This window comes from Corvus brachyrhynchos, unplaced genomic scaffold, assembly GCF_000691975.1.
Source record: "Corvus brachyrhynchos isolate BGI_N302 unplaced genomic scaffold, ASM69197v1 scaffold44, whole genome shotgun sequence".
NCBI lineage: Eukaryota > Metazoa > Chordata > Aves > Passeriformes > Corvidae > Corvus > Corvus brachyrhynchos.
The window spans coordinates 1,141,489-1,160,201 of NW_008238359.1; the positions used below are offsets into that span (position 1 = coordinate 1,141,489).

The 18,713-nt window shown below is 43.0% G+C and overlaps 1 protein-coding gene across 1 annotated transcript in view; it reads right to left on the reverse strand.

Annotated features, from left to right (window-relative positions):
* Positions 1–34: 34 nt before the first annotated feature.
* Positions 35–18,713, reverse strand: part of LOC103616731 (ovostatin) — a 25,782-nt gene continuing 7,103 nt past the window's right edge. Inside the window, exons 11-36 of the mRNA XM_008634954.2 lie at positions 17,473–17,631; positions 16,889–17,116; positions 16,510–16,567; positions 15,894–16,039; positions 14,671–14,820; positions 13,929–14,099; positions 13,495–13,627; positions 12,787–12,883; positions 12,059–12,287; positions 11,376–11,499; positions 10,935–11,053; positions 10,437–10,488; positions 9,556–9,639; positions 8,502–8,678; positions 7,903–7,984; positions 7,274–7,430; positions 6,783–6,857; positions 5,624–5,789; positions 5,145–5,365; positions 4,388–4,603; positions 3,836–3,960; positions 3,568–3,658; positions 2,935–3,003; positions 1,918–2,023; positions 1,509–1,582; positions 35–778 (exon numbers count right to left, since the gene is read on the reverse strand). Of these exons, the coding sequence (XP_008633176.1) occupies positions 1,521–1,582; positions 1,918–2,023; positions 2,935–3,003; positions 3,568–3,658; positions 3,836–3,960; positions 4,388–4,603; positions 5,145–5,365; positions 5,624–5,789; positions 6,783–6,857; positions 7,274–7,430; positions 7,903–7,984; positions 8,502–8,678; positions 9,556–9,639; positions 10,437–10,488; positions 10,935–11,053; positions 11,376–11,499; positions 12,059–12,287; positions 12,787–12,883; positions 13,495–13,627; positions 13,929–14,099; positions 14,671–14,820; positions 15,894–16,039; positions 16,510–16,567; positions 16,889–17,116; positions 17,473–17,631 (3,297 nt within the window). The 3' untranslated portion in view covers positions 35–778; positions 1,509–1,520. The remainder of the gene's footprint in view (positions 779–1,508; positions 1,583–1,917; positions 2,024–2,934; positions 3,004–3,567; positions 3,659–3,835; positions 3,961–4,387; positions 4,604–5,144; positions 5,366–5,623; positions 5,790–6,782; positions 6,858–7,273; positions 7,431–7,902; positions 7,985–8,501; positions 8,679–9,555; positions 9,640–10,436; positions 10,489–10,934; positions 11,054–11,375; positions 11,500–12,058; positions 12,288–12,786; positions 12,884–13,494; positions 13,628–13,928; positions 14,100–14,670; positions 14,821–15,893; positions 16,040–16,509; positions 16,568–16,888; positions 17,117–17,472; positions 17,632–18,713) is intronic.

Sequence of the window (18,713 nt, forward strand, 5' to 3'; positions counted from 1 at the left end):
GGTGTGTTTGTGTTTGCAGAAACCACCACGACTCCAAGCGTAAGGGATGACCGGAGGGGCAGGAAAACGGGGAGGCTTGCTGCCGGTGGCTGGTAACACGATCCATCGTGGTGTGGTTTGGACAAACTCTGGCCAGGCGTGTGGACTGGAGGGCCTGACAGGGTGAGAGCCAGGGTGTGGGACCGGGCACTCACCAGGCCGGGACTGCAAGCTGCCCCTTTCCTCAGCCTGTCCCCTGCTAAGCATGATACGGAGTCGCTCTGTTGTGTCCACACCCAAACCCCTACTCTTATGCCACAGGGGCAAAGACAGTGTCCCCGCAGGCTGGGGAAAGGTGAGGGGCTGTGCAGCAGCCATGAGCAGTGGGTGCCATCTCTGGGTGTGGGAGGCACTGAACACGGTGTGTATTGCAGTAGAGGGCAGTGGTTACCAGCTGTAGCTGAGGGAGGAGGCAGAGTGCTGCAGGCAGGACCAGTATGTTCCTCTCCCTCCCCCAGCCAGCAGTCATGACACGTGGACTATCATTAAAATGCCTGTTCCGTGACGCTGAAAAAAAGCCAGTGCACAGTGTAACAGGCAGGTTTATTGGTGGAAAGGTATACACGATTATGCTACAGAACTGGAGAGATGTGATGTGAAAGGAAACAGAGAATCAGACACCAGCTCAATCAATGTCACAGAGTCCCACTGTGATTCCTAAGGTGATATGGCCCTTTCCAGGACTTCATGACAGAAGAAAATAGGGTGCTTGGCCACTTGTTCAACATTTATGATGTTCCTGAAGGTGAAAATCCAAAAGAAAATAACCTCAATGAGATCAAACCAATAGCTGCAGGTTGCAAAACACAGGTATTTTTTTTCAAGATACAGGGTAGTCAGTTCTTTCTGTGCAAAACAGACAAAAGCTGGACCAAGGCCTTGCAGAAAGCTGTGCCTGGAATGCTCAGAAACTGCTCATCAGATACCAGCCAGCAGAACTGCTGTGCTGAGCAGGATGCAGACCTGGACCTCCTCTACAGCCAGGCAGCATCATACCTCTGACTAGCTAATAAACCACCTCTGTGATTCATGTCACCTCGTGTTCTCCTCAGATAATGTATTAACTGTCCAAGAAAAAAGTTTCTGTTAGTCCATATGGAAAACTTTGCTTGGGCCTGGGAAGCATAGGCTCCAGAGGGAAGACTTTCAAGGATGGCCATAGGTAAATGGTTCTTTGCTATGTATCCATGCTTTTGAGGAAGCTTTGAAGGTATTTCCCAGTCTTTCCATTATTCTGCACTTTGGCTTTCATTCTAAAAGCTAAGCTCTTCCCAACAGGCAGTGACGTGGTCCCCACTTGGATTCCACTGGTGTCATGGGACAGGATCTGGCCACTGTCTCTGCCTGCTCTCTGAGAAGCCTCATGGAGACTTCATTTTTTGAAGAGTGGTTACTGTTCTACTCACTCTACTCCTGCTGCTTTATACTTCACTTTCTTATCTGCTTGGTTTTTTCTGGCTTTCACTTACCCTTTTGAATCCTTAGTCCACTTCTGCAACAACCTCTTTGCAAGGTGATGTGTACTGAGCAACAGCATACTCTTCTGGAGAGGAATAGAGATGTTCCTGTTACCTTGAAGGTGGATATAACTTATGCATGCTTAAACTGGAGATCCTTGAAATGTCCTTTATTCTGGTGCGTGTATTTTCATAACTCTCTACTCATGCCTACTGGTCAACTTGGTTGGGCATGAGACCAAGTTTATTAAAGTGAAATGAGTCTCTCCTCTGGCCTTAGATTCAGATACTGATGGAGTTCAGAAGAGTGCTGGTTGCAGCAGGGCTGGTTCTGGGTTCTGGGTCTCCCTGAAGCCACACAGTGTCTCTGCTGTCCCTGTCCCTTCCCCACTCTTCAGACTGGTTGAAATCAAAGACCTACCTGTTTCATAGTAATCATAGATCTGCACAGGAGCTGGCTTGGGGTGGGTCACTACAAAGTCCTGCTCAACTGAGAAAGTGATTTCTTTCCTTTCCTTCTGTGAGATCTGGAATGGAAGGTCAGAGATCGCATCAGTCTTTTTATTTGTACAACACCATCTGGAGCAGGTGAGGGTGGTAACTGACAGGTTGCATATTCCAAATCCCACTGATGGCACACATACAGATATGGGACAGCCATTATCTCAACATGCCTGGAGAGTCCAAAGGGAAACTGAACTGAAAAGCTAATAGGTTTTTTATCCTGCTTGTATCACATGATTCTGTAATTCTGTAATTATTACATATCCTATTGCCAGAGGTGGAAAATTATCCAAAGGGACTGGGTTTAATTTTCCAGGGTCTCCCAATTGTCAGGACAATAAAGTTTTGTATTTCAATCCCTCCCATTTCAGAAATGAATATTATATGCCACCAGCAAACTGGGAATCAATTTACAGTGTGCATCACTGGGGTATTGGCTTCTACTAGTTCTACAGGGCCTGAGCAAATTAATACTAAGAAAACTCTGACTCAGGGATTAGATTATATGTACAAGAGAGGCAATGAAAATCTTTCCAGAGGAGAATGAAAGCAGTGTTCCCTGTCCTGTTGGATGGACTAAGGTTTATGAGAAGCCTGCTAAAGAGACATACACACAAAGGAACCTCTTTTCTGGTGTTCACCTGCTTTTGACTGAAAGGAGAAAGATTTTTGATTAATTCCAATGTGCTTTTTTTTAATTAACTTTTTTGTTTTTCTAGTTGCTGGTAGGACAGGTGTTAGTTTGAAGCCATTTGGAAGGTTGGGATGTTACATGCAGTTTGGGAAGTAAGCAGCTTAGTGATTACAGTAAAAAACTGATGAGGAAGAGAACATGATAAATGCACCTTATAGGGTATATCCATATTATGGTTATACCTATTACATGCTGTTTCCATCCTTTGTGGAAATCAAATTGTTAGTGACCAGAACTTACATTTTGCAGATAAAGGAGGACGTGATTTTTCTTGTTTTCTACTTGCATCACTGCATGACTGTCAATGAGCTTTGAAACAAGAAAATGGAGATAAATATGTTTGCAAAACATTAAAAAACAAGTGCTGCCTCAGACCCTACCACTGCATGTCAGTGGTATTCATTCTTCTCCTATTCAAATATCAAGGGCTGGAAGCTAACTTTTAGAGTCCAAATGTTGCTGAATACATTGAAAGGATGGATAAAAACCTACCACTTGACTTAGCTGACGGTATGAGCGTTTTCCAAATGCACTGATCACTGCAATTCCCTTGGGGAATACTGCCTGACTCTGGTGTGATCTACATCTCAGAGCTAGTCTGAGAGGTTTCTCACCCTTTCCCTACCTGGGCAGTGCCAGCTCCCAGTTGCAGCTGCCAGCTGCTCTGGCTTGAGTTGAAACCCTTCCTAGTTTTAAATATAGGAAGGTCAGTGTGTTTGAAGCTCCCTGGAGGGCATTCCCTCCACCCAGTGAGGAACAGTGCAGCCGTGCAAACACCTCGCACAGCCTGGGGCTGAATGATTCTTAACCACGCCTCTGGTTTTCTCCTCTGTCCCTGTGGGGAGTAATTTAGTCTTGCTCCTCTAAGTTTACCTTATCCAGGGAAGACTTAACAGGAACAAAGCCAGAGAGCATCTTCACATCAATAATGAGCATGTTGGAGCTGCTTCGTTTCCCCGTGTAACTGAAACAACAGAGGGCCCTGTCAGTGGTCCTTTGGGATACTGTGTCTCACAGGCTGACATCATCAGCATGTCGATCAGCTTGTGGTTCTTGACTTCAGAAGCTGAAGTGAAAACACACAGCAGTGTTCTCTGTGTGCCTTGTCATCTGTGCAGCTGGTTTGCTGAGGGCACATTACCTGCTTATGAGGACAATATCAAATTTTGCTGGTCTATCCCGTGGGCAGGAAGCATTTGGTGTCTGTACTGAAAGCAGAAATCCAAAGTACCCCTCTGGAAGGTGAATGTTGTATCTCAGTGCTGTCTGGAAGAGGAAAAAAAACCAAAAAAACCCCCCTTTTGTTCAAGCATGCTAAGGATTTTTCTTTGCATTCCAAAAAAACAAATGTCACACTTAGTGAACTTTTCTGGCAATGTTGCACTTGGTTTTATGTGGAAGATCCTTGCTTGCATCAGTGATAAACACATCAGACTTCTACTCCTTAACAATGAAGGTGCTTGTACTCAGAGTCACCTCCCAGAAAGAAACCAGACGTTGATCAGAAAGGACTCTTTTTTCCATGCCAGATTTCCCCAGGAGTCAGAATGTGGGACGGGGAAGAGTGTTTAAAGGGTCTAGGGAAATCAAGTAATTAGGAAAAATAAAGAGAAATCAGCTAGAAAATCATCAAAACAATGGCTATCTGGTCTGCAAAATGTGAGACACAATGAAGCAGGGAGAAGACATTTACTTGCACAAATACGCATCCACTGCCATTCATTGTCAGGCTGTATTTCCCAGGGACCTCTGGAAGGGGAGTCTGTTGCAGCAGGAGCCTGTTCTCATTGTTGACAATAAATACGTTTTCAAAAGGCTTTTTGGAAGTGATCTTGACTCTGTTTTGTGAAGCAGAGTTGTAGGTGGCCTCACCATAAGCAGCAAGGGCTTGAAGAGCAATGACTGTGTCCTGAAAAAAAAGGAAAATAATAAAAGACAATTGGCTGCATAGTGTGACCAGTGCAGAGGAGATCAAAGTCACTGTTGCAACATCAACTGCAGTTGCTTCATCCTGAATTTGTATAAAACTCCAGAGTTCCCATGCATGCTTTAGGGTAGAAGAATCCTAATACAAAGGTCTCAGAACATAAAATCTGAGCACCAGAGTACACTTCTAGATTTTTTTGTGGTGATAAAGCCTGTGTTTTCTGAGGAGGTACACAGAACTCATGGGTCATCTAACAGATGGGACTTGCTGTTTTCTAGGCTCATCCCTAACACAAATATCTGTATTTGTTGCTAGTCAAATTACTCTTGTATTGCTTCAACCTTTCTATAGTTGAGAAGAGGGGGGAAAAAGTATTTTGGTCTCCTAACAGAAAGGTTTGGTTTCTCTCAGAGACAGCAAATAGAAAAGATAAACAGGACTAGGTAGTCAGAGCTCTGCTGGAACGCTGAAACAGTGCCCCAATTCCTAGGACTGGCTGTGGAGTGGAAGGTAGTTTTGGCACCTGGGTAGAAGAGAAACCTCCATAGGGATTCTGCTGCCTGATGAGCCACTGCACAATCCCTGAGGCCTTTGTGAGATCGTCTTTATTCCGGTTGGGTTTGTAGAGCAATGCCAGCAACACGTAACTGGTGATCTCAACTTCAGCTGAAGGGGCGTGGTCAAGGAAGGAGGGAGATTTGTCTGATGGAGACCTCTCCTCCTGCTCCCAGTGCTGTGAGCCATCTGGATAAACAAAGAGAGGAAGGAACCCATATTGATTACAGGTGTCACTGCTCTGTGCTGCCTCAGTGTCCCACTGCATCCAGGCCTCTTCCTCAACAGGGCTCTCTGCAGATCAATGAATGCACTGCAGATTAACTCCACAGATTATTTGTGCAGTTTGGTTCATGTGCCCATACTCTCAATATTGTCAAGGTTAGACCATCAGTAAGATCTGTTCCATCTTCCCACATCCCAATTCCCCAAGTGACTGAAACTCACCAACTTCCTTTGCTGATTTCTGTAACTCTGCAAGGAATGATTCACATTTTTCTGCCTTGCCAGCTAAGCAGAAAGCATAGGCCATGAGTGCCTGAGTGTAAACATCACTGATTCTCTTCTCAGATGCAGTCTCCAGACAAAAAAAAGCATTTCGGATTACAGGGTACTTAAAAACAAAAAAACATATGGCTCTATTCAGGACAGTAGTCTTCACCTGCTCAAAAATTCATTTTCCTTAAACCTGTTCCTCATCCTGTCACTATCACAGCAATGAGAGTGGGATTTCAGCTTGTATAATGACTTCAGGAGAGAGAATACAGAATTCTTCAAAAAGGGATTTCACAGGAAGCATCAAACAAATCAAATAGCTTTCAGTGGTGTTCTTAAAGAAGCTGGTCTATAAACAGAAGACTCTTCTGTTTCATTCACAGATAATTCCTTCTACTTACCTTCATAATAATTTGCTCTGCAGTTCTGTAGTCAAGAGTTTGTTGTCTTGAACAAATCTAACTTAGTAGTTTCTATCCTCACTGACTTTGGTGTAACTTTAATTTTGTGATGTTGTACTAGGTTTACACCCACAAAAAATCTACAGTTTGACTCCATGTCCTCAGAAAGGATATGACAAAGTGGAGGCTAACTCACCTATTGAAGTCTAACATCTCTGTAGTTGCCTTTGTACTACCAACTATTTGAAAAGGACAGATCAGCTTTTGCTCTGATGGACCTTTGTTTTTCCAACATAGCTTTTAGTTCCATTTGTAGATTTTATAGATTAACCTGCAACAACTTACTTTCTTGACTGGGCTGTCTTTGAGGCTAAGCTGTAGTGTGTGTGTTACTACCTGTCATGTGTGGGTTTCTACTTGTCAAGTCTTTTTGTTGGAAGACAAGGGGTGTCACTACATATTTTGTGTCTGTCAAATGAGAAGATCTAACCCCACTGAGGTTTGTATGGTTTCTACTCAAAGACTGGTGGTTTAGAGGTATAGGGATGGGGACCTCCTCTATCACAGCAACCAGTTCAGATGCAGAGCATGGTCACCTACTCTGGGAGCTCTCTCCCTCTCTTTCTCTCTCTTTACTACCCAGACAATTAAGCAGATGCTGGACCCAAGTCAAACTGGGGACCAGTTCCATCTGAATACCAGGACCTTACCAAACTGGAGTGCCCAGCTTCCAGGATGGCAATGGTGATGTAGGCAGAGAGCGACAGCTCGTCATCTACTCCTCCCTGAAGACAACATGGAGAGAGGAATAATCAGCGAACGCCACAGATGAGAAGCCTTTAAATATGAATTGCCATATCTCAGCTGAGAGAGTGTGGTTGGTTCTGGAGGCAGTCCAAAAGGAAGGAGAGCATTCTCATAGCTCTTGAAGAGCTCACAAATCCAGAGAAGCCCTTTACTATTAAATCCAAAAACACTACTCCTTCAAGCTTACAGTCCTGTAACCCTATCTCAGGTGCACATAACATGTAAAGTAGGTGTAGGAAAGCTGACTGAGCTGAAAATAGTCATTATTAGATGTGGAGAGTTAGCCCTTGGAAGAAGACAGGCATTTGGAGTGAAATATAGTTTTTGGCAGTAATAGGAGAGCATATTCTTAATGAAAAAGTGTAAATTTGGCCAAGTAGTAATTCTCTGCTACCTTCAAGGCATTGTTGAAGAGTGTCCCAACACTCTGGAAACAGCCCTCTATCTTCTGTTTGCTTGCCAGCCACATCAGGGTTTGAGACTGGACACTGTCATCAATATAGATTAAGTGGCCAGCTTGTGCAAATGATCTGTACACAAAGGCAGTGAGCCTGCAAGAGAAAGATGAAGCTGTGAGATGAGCACTGGAAGAAACAGAAGAAGCCAGTCCTCCTATTTGTGCTTTTGAGGAGCATGAAGAGTTAAAGCCAGCATGTTGGTGGGTTGCTTTCTCTTTGTGTGCTCGTCCAAGAGAGAGAAGTTACAGGATGAGCAGCTAAATGGGACATGGGAAGGAGGTCCAGCACAACTCTGAGGCTGATCCTGTCTACAGAGCACCACAGTGCAATGGGTTTCATGGGAGACAGCAGGAGCGTGAATCAGAAAGTCAGCTGGGTCTTTAGGGACCAACATCTCTTTGTACACCCTGCCTGACAGCGGATGGAAGGCATTTCTTTAGTACTTACCAACCCCCAGTCCTAGACAGCTCTGTGCATCTGATTCAGCCAGTAAACTGCCACTTATCTGCATCATGATATTGAATGCAAATTCTCCTCTGAGCCACTTCTGCTCCCAATCACTCACCAGGTGTTCCCTTCTTTATCTCTGGTGCCAAAGATGCTGTAGGACCCATCAGGATGTTTGTATGACAGCTGCTTCTGGTAGCCTGCAACAACATGAAAAAGGAAGTGTTCTTGGATGTAAAAGCAAAACCCTATTTTGTTTGCTTACATATTTGTCTGAAACCACAGCGGGTGAGAATGGAAAGGCCATGTATATCTACCAAGCAGGAGGGGAGCCCTGAGGGATCCTGTGAATGGAAGTATGGAACATCATGTCCTGCAGAAACACTGAGTCACAGGGTAGGCAGAGCTCTGTCAGCTCTGTGCTCCAACTAGACTAACAGAATCAGCATACATACTGTGCCTGAGTGGAAAAAGAGAAGGGGACTGAAAGACTAAACCGCAAAGGAAACGTGGCGGTTGAATGCCAGAAAAAGGCATAAGATAAGAAGATAAAGAAAAGTAAAAAATATCTTGATCAGGGCAAACCCTTGGGTCACTGGGCTGTGCTACAAATGTGATGCCATCAGCCAGGGTAGCCATGCTGCTGCTGCTGCTTCTGCTCACTGGCCCTCAACAGGAATTTCAGCACACATTGTAAGGGAACCACAAAGCTCTCACCGCTCACTAAGTATCCAGTGGCCTTGGATTTGACCTCCCAGCTCAGCTGCCCTGTCTTGTTCAGGTAGTCCAGGATGTAGATGTTGGGTGCAAAGAGGGCCATGTTCTGCTCCCCACAGCCAAAGGGCATCTGGAGGAGCTGGTGCAGGTTCTGCATGGCAGTGCCCATGATGTCACCTGGGGAGCAGGAGATGGGAGGGGGGATTAGCACAACTCATGGCCACTGAAATCACCAGTAATTTCAATTCCACAGGCAGAGTCATAAAAGCCTAGCTGGGGTTGGGAGCCACCCGAACAAGCATGAAGCTCTCAGTGCTGAGTTCTGTTGTGCTTTGCAGCCAACAAAGAGTCCCTTTCCTGCCTCTCCTTACTTAGTCTAAATTGCCCTTACCAGAAACACTTATTTTAGTGCCACTTCAAGCAGATGCTTCTTGTTGGAAGTGAAAGGAGCTTGCAGGAAACTTCTGTTTCCAGAGGATGGAAGGGAATAGCCAGAGCTGCTACATTGCAACATTTATTGCAGAATTAACAACTAATGCTGCAAAGAGACATTGATAGATGTGTGATAGACCACCTCTAAATTTTTATTTCTAGGAAAGGTAGCACAGACCCAGAAAGGGATTTCTGGAATGAGCTTCTGAAAGTCACCAACATTACAAAGCAAGGATTTTATGGCTAGTGACTCATGTAACCAAGTCCATGTCCTGAAAAGACTGAAAAAACTCTAATGGCATCTCTGATTTGCAGGTGGGTGTGTAGAAAAAAGTCATACTGGCATGAGTCTGGCTGAGGTCATAACTCAGAACTGTGCTGCAGTTTCATGCAAAGAATTTCAAATGCACTAAATTTAAGCAGAGTAGTGAAGAGTGATGCAGTGATATCTAAACTCCATCTTGATGATGCAGAACATTGATGGACAAGAAGAGAATCAGACTCTTTTCTCAAAAGTTTCCCACACAAGGAGTGGAAACTCACATTCTGAATCCTGAAAGAGCCTTCTTTTTATATTTTCTACATTTTCTTTATTTTTATATTTTATTAATTATATATTTACCAACAACAGAAAATGAGGCTCTGGCTGATCCTTCCAAAACGTTTGTAGGTAGCTCTAGAGCTATATCTTGAATAACTACATCATCTGTGGAGAAAAATATTTGTCATTTGTATAGGAATATTAATTGTAACAGTGAAATGCTCCTGGTACAAACTGCACGGTACAAAATTGCACACAAGAGACAGCAATAAAGTGAAACTCACAGCATTCACCAAGAACAGACACAGCAAGAGAGAAGAGAGAATGGACATAGCAAAATCAAAATTGTGAAAAACAGATCAAGTGGTGCAGTCATTGTCATTGCTCAATAGAAAACAGTAAAACAGGGAAAGATTAGTGCTCACAGGCTGCAGTATCTGTGAACCTGGGGATTTCTTCAGTGACAGAGTGGGAAGAGGTGTTTGGTGGGGGTCAGAACTGCTTTTTTGCCTCTTTTAGGCCAGCCAGGAAACCTTAGGAACTGTTTGCTGTCAGCACTGAGGTGGTGTGGAAAGGAATATTATATTTGCCCTTCCCACTAGAGGTGGAAAGCTGTAAGCTGCAGGTATCCAAGGAATAGAGGACAACAGTCACCATGAGTGAATGAAACACAGGACATACTTTGCACAGAAAGGTCATCTCCCTTTGAGAGCTTCACAGCAGTCTTCCTTCAGCATCTGAGCACTTCTGACCACGGCACAGACTCTGCCTCGGTGATGTGCACCAGACCACACAGTAATTTGGTAGCAGGGAATTGAACTATTACACTATTACACTCATACTAGCTGTCATATGGACAGCTCTGGTAAAAAGGGAAAACATCAACAAGCACTGCAGGAAGGAATGCAAACTCCAACCTTCCTTTCAGTTCTTCTCGAGACAGCAGTATATAAGACCCTTACCTTCTGTACAGATTAAGGAGTTTTGAGTCTTTTCCCTTCTGATTCCTTCAGGCTGCATGGAGATGGAAAGAGGAGACACAGGCAGTGGATGAGACAAAAGCATGCAGAAGAAATTCAGTGACAAAAAGGCCACACCCTTGCCCAGTCTGCTGCATGATAAAACAGGTGGATTGAAACAACAGTTTACAAGCTCATGTACAGTTTGGCTACTCCTAAAAGGGAGATCCCATCAGATGGAGTCCCTCATTTCCAGTTTCTCCTCTGCACGAGGGAGACATGCACTTATCAACACCCACTGATCCTCATGGAAGAGGACATCAGATGGGAGTGGACTTGGACTTGGGTTGAACAGCCAGACACTGTCCCACACATGTAGAGCCATACCAGGAGTTCTTTAGGGAACCTGAAAAACTTTTACTTCCTTTTGGTACTTCTGCTGTGTTTTAGTTTCTGCAGGAAAAGGAGTACAGGACAAACAGGAAGAGCTGTCAGCAGTACCTCAACCAGCAGTGTTCTGATCTGGGTGTCCCTGTAGTCAATACTGATGTTCCCAGGGGCTTTGTCTCCACAAGCTTCATCATCCTTGGTCTCTGCAGTAACGCTGAACACTACATTACCTTAAATAGCAGCAGAAAAGGAAAAAAATGGACCTCTATCATAGAGGATGATTGAGAAAGTAAGAAAAGGTTGATGAATAAGATAAAGTAGTTCAACATAATGAATGGTCAGTCACTGTAGGTGAGACATACGGGAAGAGAACTGATCTCTAAAAGTGGGAATGATAAACACACTGAAGTTGTGGAGAAGCTCTTTAACCCAACTGAAAAGACCAGTAGTAGACCAAACTCCCTAGGTTGGAAAAGGATTAAGTTTTTTCAGGTGAGATCTAAATTAGTATCAATCCCAGAACAGAAAACCAAGTAGATTCAAAGCACATACCAATTTCTTGGGGGAAAATATTCCAGACATAGGTCTTTCTTTGCTTGGCACATACACATCCATCATCCTCTGGGGAGATGAGTTTGGCTTGATAATCAAGGGAATCCGACAGTGAAACATTAATCTGAGAACAGAAAGAGCAATGTAATGGGGTGAAGGTTTTGTACCATATGCAAATGGTGCTTTATTATTAGAGAGGGGTGAAAGACTATCTCTTTATGTCCAGAGTAAACAGTGTAAAGCAGATTTAATGCCTGAGATGATAGCGTTTGATTAATCATCCATCAGATGTGACCTGAACATTTTTCCCTCTTGTTTCTCACAACATTCTCGTTGAGATGTTAAACCATCCTATGCACACCTGATTCCTAAGGAAAAGACCCCACTTAAGCCATTGATAGCTTGCACAGCTGTGGATGGCGAATGATACTCTGCAAAGCACTTCTTTCTGTTCTCTATGGATCTTGAGAGAGTTGCTTTATAGACCCATTCTAGTTATAGTTCACAGAGATCTCCCTTTTCTTTGTAGTGGTTTAAGAGGACAAATCCAGTCATGATATCTGTTGTCAGCTACAATGAGCGGTACCTCAATCAAGAGCAGATCCAACCACCTGCACCAATCATTTTGCTGCAGCTTCTTTGGAGATGGGGTAAGGTCTAACCATCTGGGCAGAAGTACACACCTTAATGCACTGGTTGAGGTAGTTGAAGACAGTGGCTCTAAGCAGGAAATCTTCTCCTCGGATGATAGAGTATGGCAAGGTCAAATCAACAAAGAAAGGCTGCAAGGCTGTCAGGGTGGCAGGCACAGATGTGCCAAATCCAGCCAGCTCTTCCACACAGAAAGCACTGGCTTTCCATTTGGTGATGGTGTCAGGGATGGTGTATGAGATGCTGGCTTTTCCAGTAGAGCTGATGGGAATGGAGAAAGGATGAAAGTTTTAGAAAGGGTAAATTTCATATAACTTGCTTCTCAGTAGAGGCAACATGTTTTGAAAACCAGAACTACCGTTATTCTATCTGCAGACATCCCATCCCACATGAAATTTATCACTAAAATCTGAGAAAAGTCCATTTGAGAGTTCTTCTGCCCATCATTTCCTTGGGTTTGGAAAGACAAATCAGAGTTCTTGTACTGCAAATCCGTATTTTAAATAGAGGTGTCCTTCATCTGAGAAAGGGAATATGGCTCATGGTACACACATTGTGGGGACAGGTGTCTTTAGGGACATCTTTGATATTTTGTTCATGGAAAAGAGAAGGGCAGATGGGCAGCTGGTGATTGAAAAACTGGGTTTTATGGGCCAAAAACGAAGAAGAGTTGGCAAAGGATTGCCACCTTGCAGGACATCAGGGGGCATATTTACCAATTCCTTAAGCAAGGCAAGGGGATTAAAGAAGCAGTACTCACTTAATTTGAACTATATCCCAAATCCAAGCTTCAGGGAAGAATTCCCGAATAGTCTCAAGGATGAGTCGCCTCTCTCGTTCCTCCCTACCAGCTTCAGCTGGTAAGAGATAATGAGAATTTAGTAAAACCTGGTTCACAGAACGGAGACTCCCAGAAAGGACAGGTTTTAATGTACATGGGCCAGTATGAAGGACAATGAGTGTTTTACCATTTCCTTCTAACTGAGACTATATGCAATGCCACACAAATATTATTTTATGTTACTAATGTATCCCCGGTTAGGTATAACCTGCTGTCAAAGGAAAAAGAAATCATTATTTGAAGAGTTTTGGTCTCCAAATATAAGCGTGAGACCTAGGGCTAGAACTCAGGTCACTTGGCTCTTAACTCAGTTTGCTGTCCCACAGTCACACAGTCTTTCCCAACTAGCTCTGGTCAGAAGGGAATCATAATAACTAACAGTGTTAGTTTTGTGTGACACTGCCAATTGCCAACAATTCCCAGTGTGAAACTGGACATGAATCAGAAGTGTAGACCTGAAAGACTCTTTGGGGCATTGGCCATTAGCTTAAGCTATCTCATTCTGTGCCAGGCCAGTACTCAATATCAAAACCAATGTGGTTAATGAGTACTGTCCATGTTCCTATCACATGAATACCACTTCCTTTAAGGAGAAAGGTAAAATCTCCTTCCTGTCCCCTGTGTTACCTGATGATTTGACATGGTGTGCAGAAGCCATGTGTCCTTCATTCAATGCATATGGTTGACGTCTTACAGTCTCACTAGTGCATACAACTGGTTGTCGAACCTTTGAGTTGGTAAAAAATTTAATTCCCATATCCTGTAAAAAGCACATTTTGGTGTTAGCCATAACCATACTGTAACTGAGGTTTGTTCCATTCTTCCCTCTTTCCCATTACTGTGTTTCCACCACAGAGGTGCCCAGAGACATGTATGCAGAGACTTTTGGGAGCTTTGTGCGTGTTGGAAAATCACAGTAGGCACCAGAATCAATTGAACATAGAGGTCCAAGAGGAGAGTTTGTCATGTATAGGTTTTACTAACAGGATCATTAGCAGAATCTAGCACTACAGTAGCAGAAACTTACTTCAGCATATTTAAGTAATGTACAGGACATTTACCCTGAGGATTTGATACACATCTGGGCCTAATCCAGACATTACAGGTGTGTAATACAAGCCTTTGTGAAAGATGTGGTCAGATGAGACACAGGGCTCTTGGGAGTCTTCTTCTAGATTGAACCCCTGGAAGATGTAGCCTTGAAAGTCTTGTAGGGGATGCAGGCTGTATATCTGTGAGGGGTAAGGAAACACAGAAAATGTGTCTGTGTGGAGATCAACCTTAATTTCACTGTCAAATACTGCAAATTGCCAGAGCTGAGATGTCAGCCTGTTTGACAGGCTCTGTTTGCTCTGTTTCCTGGACTGAGAAATGGCTGAATGGCTGGGATTAGAGGGCAGTGGTCAGTGGCATGAAGTCTAGTTGGAGGCCAGTAATTAGTGGTGGACAGCAGGGTGCACCAATACTGGGTCCAGTCTTGAACAACACCTTCACTGATTGCCTGGATATTGGGACAGAGTGTACCCTCAGCAAGTTTGCTGATGGCACAAAACTGGGAGGAGCGGCAGATATGCTGGAGGACTGTGCTGCCAGAGACCAGTCACAGGTTAAACTGAATCCCACATGAAAGAGGACTTCCAATCCACAGGAAACAAATCTCTTTATTGCCTACTAGAGATGGTTTATGACCAGAACAGGCCTAAAGCTGTAGAGCTCTAACACAGTCTAACAATATCAAGTGGAGAGACACTGTAATGGAGGAGGAAGAAGCCGTGGAAGGAGACAAGGCATTTGGCAGCTTACCATTTCCGTGGTCAGCTCTGTCTCAGGCTTCAGGAGCAGCACACTCTGATCCACTGCCCTCACAGCACAGAAGGAGTTGGCAGCAGCCTCAATGACCAAACTGACATTGGAAGCTGGGTTCATTTGCTTTTCAGAGAATTCCAGGTGGACCTGAAATTCATTGAACAGATGTTGGCATGGGTAATCCATGCTGCTGGGGCTGAACTCTGTGTGTGAGTGGAAGGCAAGAAGGAGAGGGAAAGGATTTTCTGTTAAAGCACAGAAAATCTGCCTGGTCTCCACCAGGCCTCTTTTATAGCAGGGACCTAGGCAATAAGCACTCTTAGATTCCTGTGATAGCTTAAGTGAAGCCCACCTCAAGTAATTTAAAACAAATTGTGATTCTTTTGCTGTTATTATCAAATCAAATCAAACCTTATTATGACTTGTCTACATGCAATAATCACTACAGTGAGCAAATAATGTTTTTCCTAGGTCCATGGCCCATGTTAGCAAATATATAAACCAGATTCTGTTTTGGACCCGTTCAGAACAAAATCAATTTCACATTTGTGTTAGATAAGAGGAAAAGAAATAGGAGGGGTAACTAGAAATGGGTAACTAGAAGTGGGTAACTAGAAACATTTTGTTTCATGTCACTTGGTTTGCTTTGTCCTATAATTTCATGCATTTTAGCTTTTAGGAGCTAAAGATTAGAAAAATCTTAATGATGAAATTTGATTTTTAAATTATAAATGAAAATGTACCATTAAAAAAAAAAAGGAAGAAAAACTTAAACCCCAGATTGATTTTTTTTTTCTGTCTTTTCTGTGTGTATTTAGCTCTCGTAAACCTAAAATGCATTTTTCAACAAAAAAGTGTGAAAAATTAGATTCAATAGTCTAGGGCTAAGTCTAAAATGTGTTCAGTATCCTGAAGGACAGAAAGTGCAGAAACTAGATGGAACACTAGTAGAGCTTAAGAGAGGCAAGAATTATTTAGGATTTATGTGGATTTCCTGAAATGTTTTTGACATTAAAGGAAGATCTATCTTTTGACAATAAGGCCAGGCGGTAGAGGAAAGATGTAAGGCCAAAGAGAAAAAAGAAAAATGAAAGGACTGATGCAGAGAGAAGTGGAAGGAAACAAGAAACACAACTGGAGATCTGTTGTTGAATGTATACACAAAGAATTTGTATTCACCTGACAGCAGGTAAGACTTGCTATATCTTAGTGCCTCTCACCTTGTTTTTGAAACACTTCTCAACTGGCAATTGAACACTGTCTGCCACCAGCTCCTTGTCAGGGTGTAAGGTGTACACCAGCAACCGAAGGGCTGGAGCCATTTCCTCACTGACCACAAGTGGAATGGTGAAAGTGCCATTTTGGCCTGTTAGAAGAAATAAAGGCACCAATAAGGAAGGAATATCAAAGATTTACTGTAGTAGTAGCCAAACTCAACAGGCATGGAATTGTACCAGTCGGTGGAGCAAGCTAGATTTAGATGATAAACTGAAACATTTTCCAGGAGGTGATGTGCCAAGGTTTAATCCAGGTGGTCTCAGATTTATTGTAGATTTGAACATGCGGCCATATTCAGATTAGCTCCTAAGGCAGACACTCTGCATTCCCTACATCATCCTCTGGGAAGATCTTTAGAGAATGCTATTTGACTGATATCAATTGAACTTATTGCTGGACTAAACCTGACTTTATAGTGATCTTAGTGGTCGTGCTACTATCATGCACACAGGCATGGACAAAGAGAGATACAGCCCTCCCAACAGCTTCTAGATTCAACCATCTGGGTGTTTGTTTGTTTGTTTTAATGCAAAAATATGGATTGGCAACTTAACTTACCAGCTTGGATATTAACTTTAATTTCCCCTGTAAGGACAATCTTGCCTTTTGCCATGCCCTGTGCAGAGAAGATCAAGACATGTATGGGTTGGTAGAAGTTGGAGGGAGAAAGCAGCAATCGGGTTTGTTGTGCATCGATAGGACTATCCACAATGAGATGATCTCGAAAGCTTAAGCATAAGCCTTAGGGCACACTGAATGCTCCCACTGCTGCTGCTGGGAACAATGCTGCTGGTCACAAAGCAGAAGCAAAAGGAAGGGAAGAGAGAGGCAGAGAATACCATGAAGAGCTCTCACTGCTGTAATTCCTGTAGATGGATTGCCAGATAGCTGCCCAGTAAAGCCCTTTCAGCAAACCAACCCACAACCTCCTACTCACCACATAGTAGAAGTTCATGGCATTGATGCTCCTGTATCCTTCTGTGTTTAAGACATAGTGCACAGTGATCATCCTCTTCTGCCCACATTTCAGATCTTTCCATAAGGGCCCAATCCTCACAAAACTGCTAGTCCAAGAGTAGAAGCGCTGGACGGAGAGAGATGCTTCTGGGTAGTAAGGCTCTATCCAGCCTTCGTAGTGGCAGTGGTCACTGGTTTTATAAATTGCCTGATCAGGAGAGGGAGTGGGGAAGAAAAGGAAAACAAACATGTATTGCTAGGGAAATCATCATCACATTCTGACATCAGAATGATTAGTTCACATAATGCATATAGATAAGAACTGCATCTAAAGCCAAACTGGTAAGGGAAAAGCAGCCTTGCAACAAGCCATTGCATTGCAACAACTCAGATGTTTTCCTCACTCCTCTTATGGTCATTTTTGAGAGCTCTAAACTGTAAAATAAGATGGAGAAAGTACATTTTTATTACCAGAACTCAAATATAATTCCATCTCTTCTTTTGGTCCAGTTTGAGACCAGTCATCTCTCTCTGTGTCTCTATTCAGCCTTGTTCTGTACTCACTTTCAGACTGATCTCAGGATCAAACATTTCAGATGTGTCAATGCTAAACTCAGCAACACCCTTATGATCCGTGGTGAAGTTGTCTGTGTTCTTGTTATTGACAAATAGCTGAATAACCTCATTGGAAATAGGAGAGTTGTCTTTGTCTACCAGCTTGACCTGTAAAAGGGAACATGAAACATGTTGAGCATATTGTCTTTCTGTATGTAGATACTGATATTTTGCACTCCTTTGCTCTCCAAACAGCAAAATTGTTTTTTCATCTTCTTTCAAAGCAATACTTGACAACTGAAATGTCTCTCTTCACTTTCTGGCAAGTATTTGACTTATCTAATGAGGTTTGGAGCAGAAGCTTCCTCAGCATATGCCACACCATTGATAATGTTGTTTTGTGGAGCAAGAACTTGTCATGTCTCATCTCTTTCCTGATCAGTGCCTTCTGACTATACATATTAAGTTTAAAAATATTTTTTCTTTTCTCCCTTCCTTTTTTTCTTCCTTAGTTTTGAGAGTCTGTTGATGCTATTTTCAGTGTCTGAAAGCCTTTTATCCACATCTTTTTTTTTTGAACATTTTTCTGATTGTCTACAGGGTCTCTGCTGTTTATGTGTTAAACAAACAAATAGGAAAATAACAGGCCCCACTAAGTAAATTTTATGTTGCTAGAAATGAGCATTCATTTTGATTTTTAAAAAGAAGAGAACAGAGTGAGAATGGGAACCAAATAAGAAAGTTATATAGACTTTCCAGAGGGGAAAAATCTCCACACTTGAAAGACAATCTTATCTCCTTTCAGTGCTACTGGTCCCCCTTATCCTTTCCTCATTGACAAAAGCTGAACTGAAGGAGAGAGATTTATCCCTACCCTTTAAACCACTGACAGAGTTATGTGGGTATTATCATGAAACAAAATAATGGAAAACCTTTTTGAGAGAGAAACTGTTGTTATCTCCTAGATTTTTTGTGTGTGTCTTAGATTCCTTTCCCTCTTTCTTCCCTCATCCACCAGTGTTTTTATTCATGTCTGGCTGGCATGTGGTGGTCAGTTCTGAGGGGAGAGGCAGTGATTTATAGCAAGCTTAAAATGCAAGTTAGAAAAATGCTAGTTAATGAATTGTTCTGATTTAAAGTGTTTCTGGCAGAATCAAACTCAGAATAAACAAATAGCCTTCAGTATTCAGAATTACCAGTAGGGCACTGTATGTAACAGAAGAAGCTAGGGGAGAACACCCCCCCCCCCC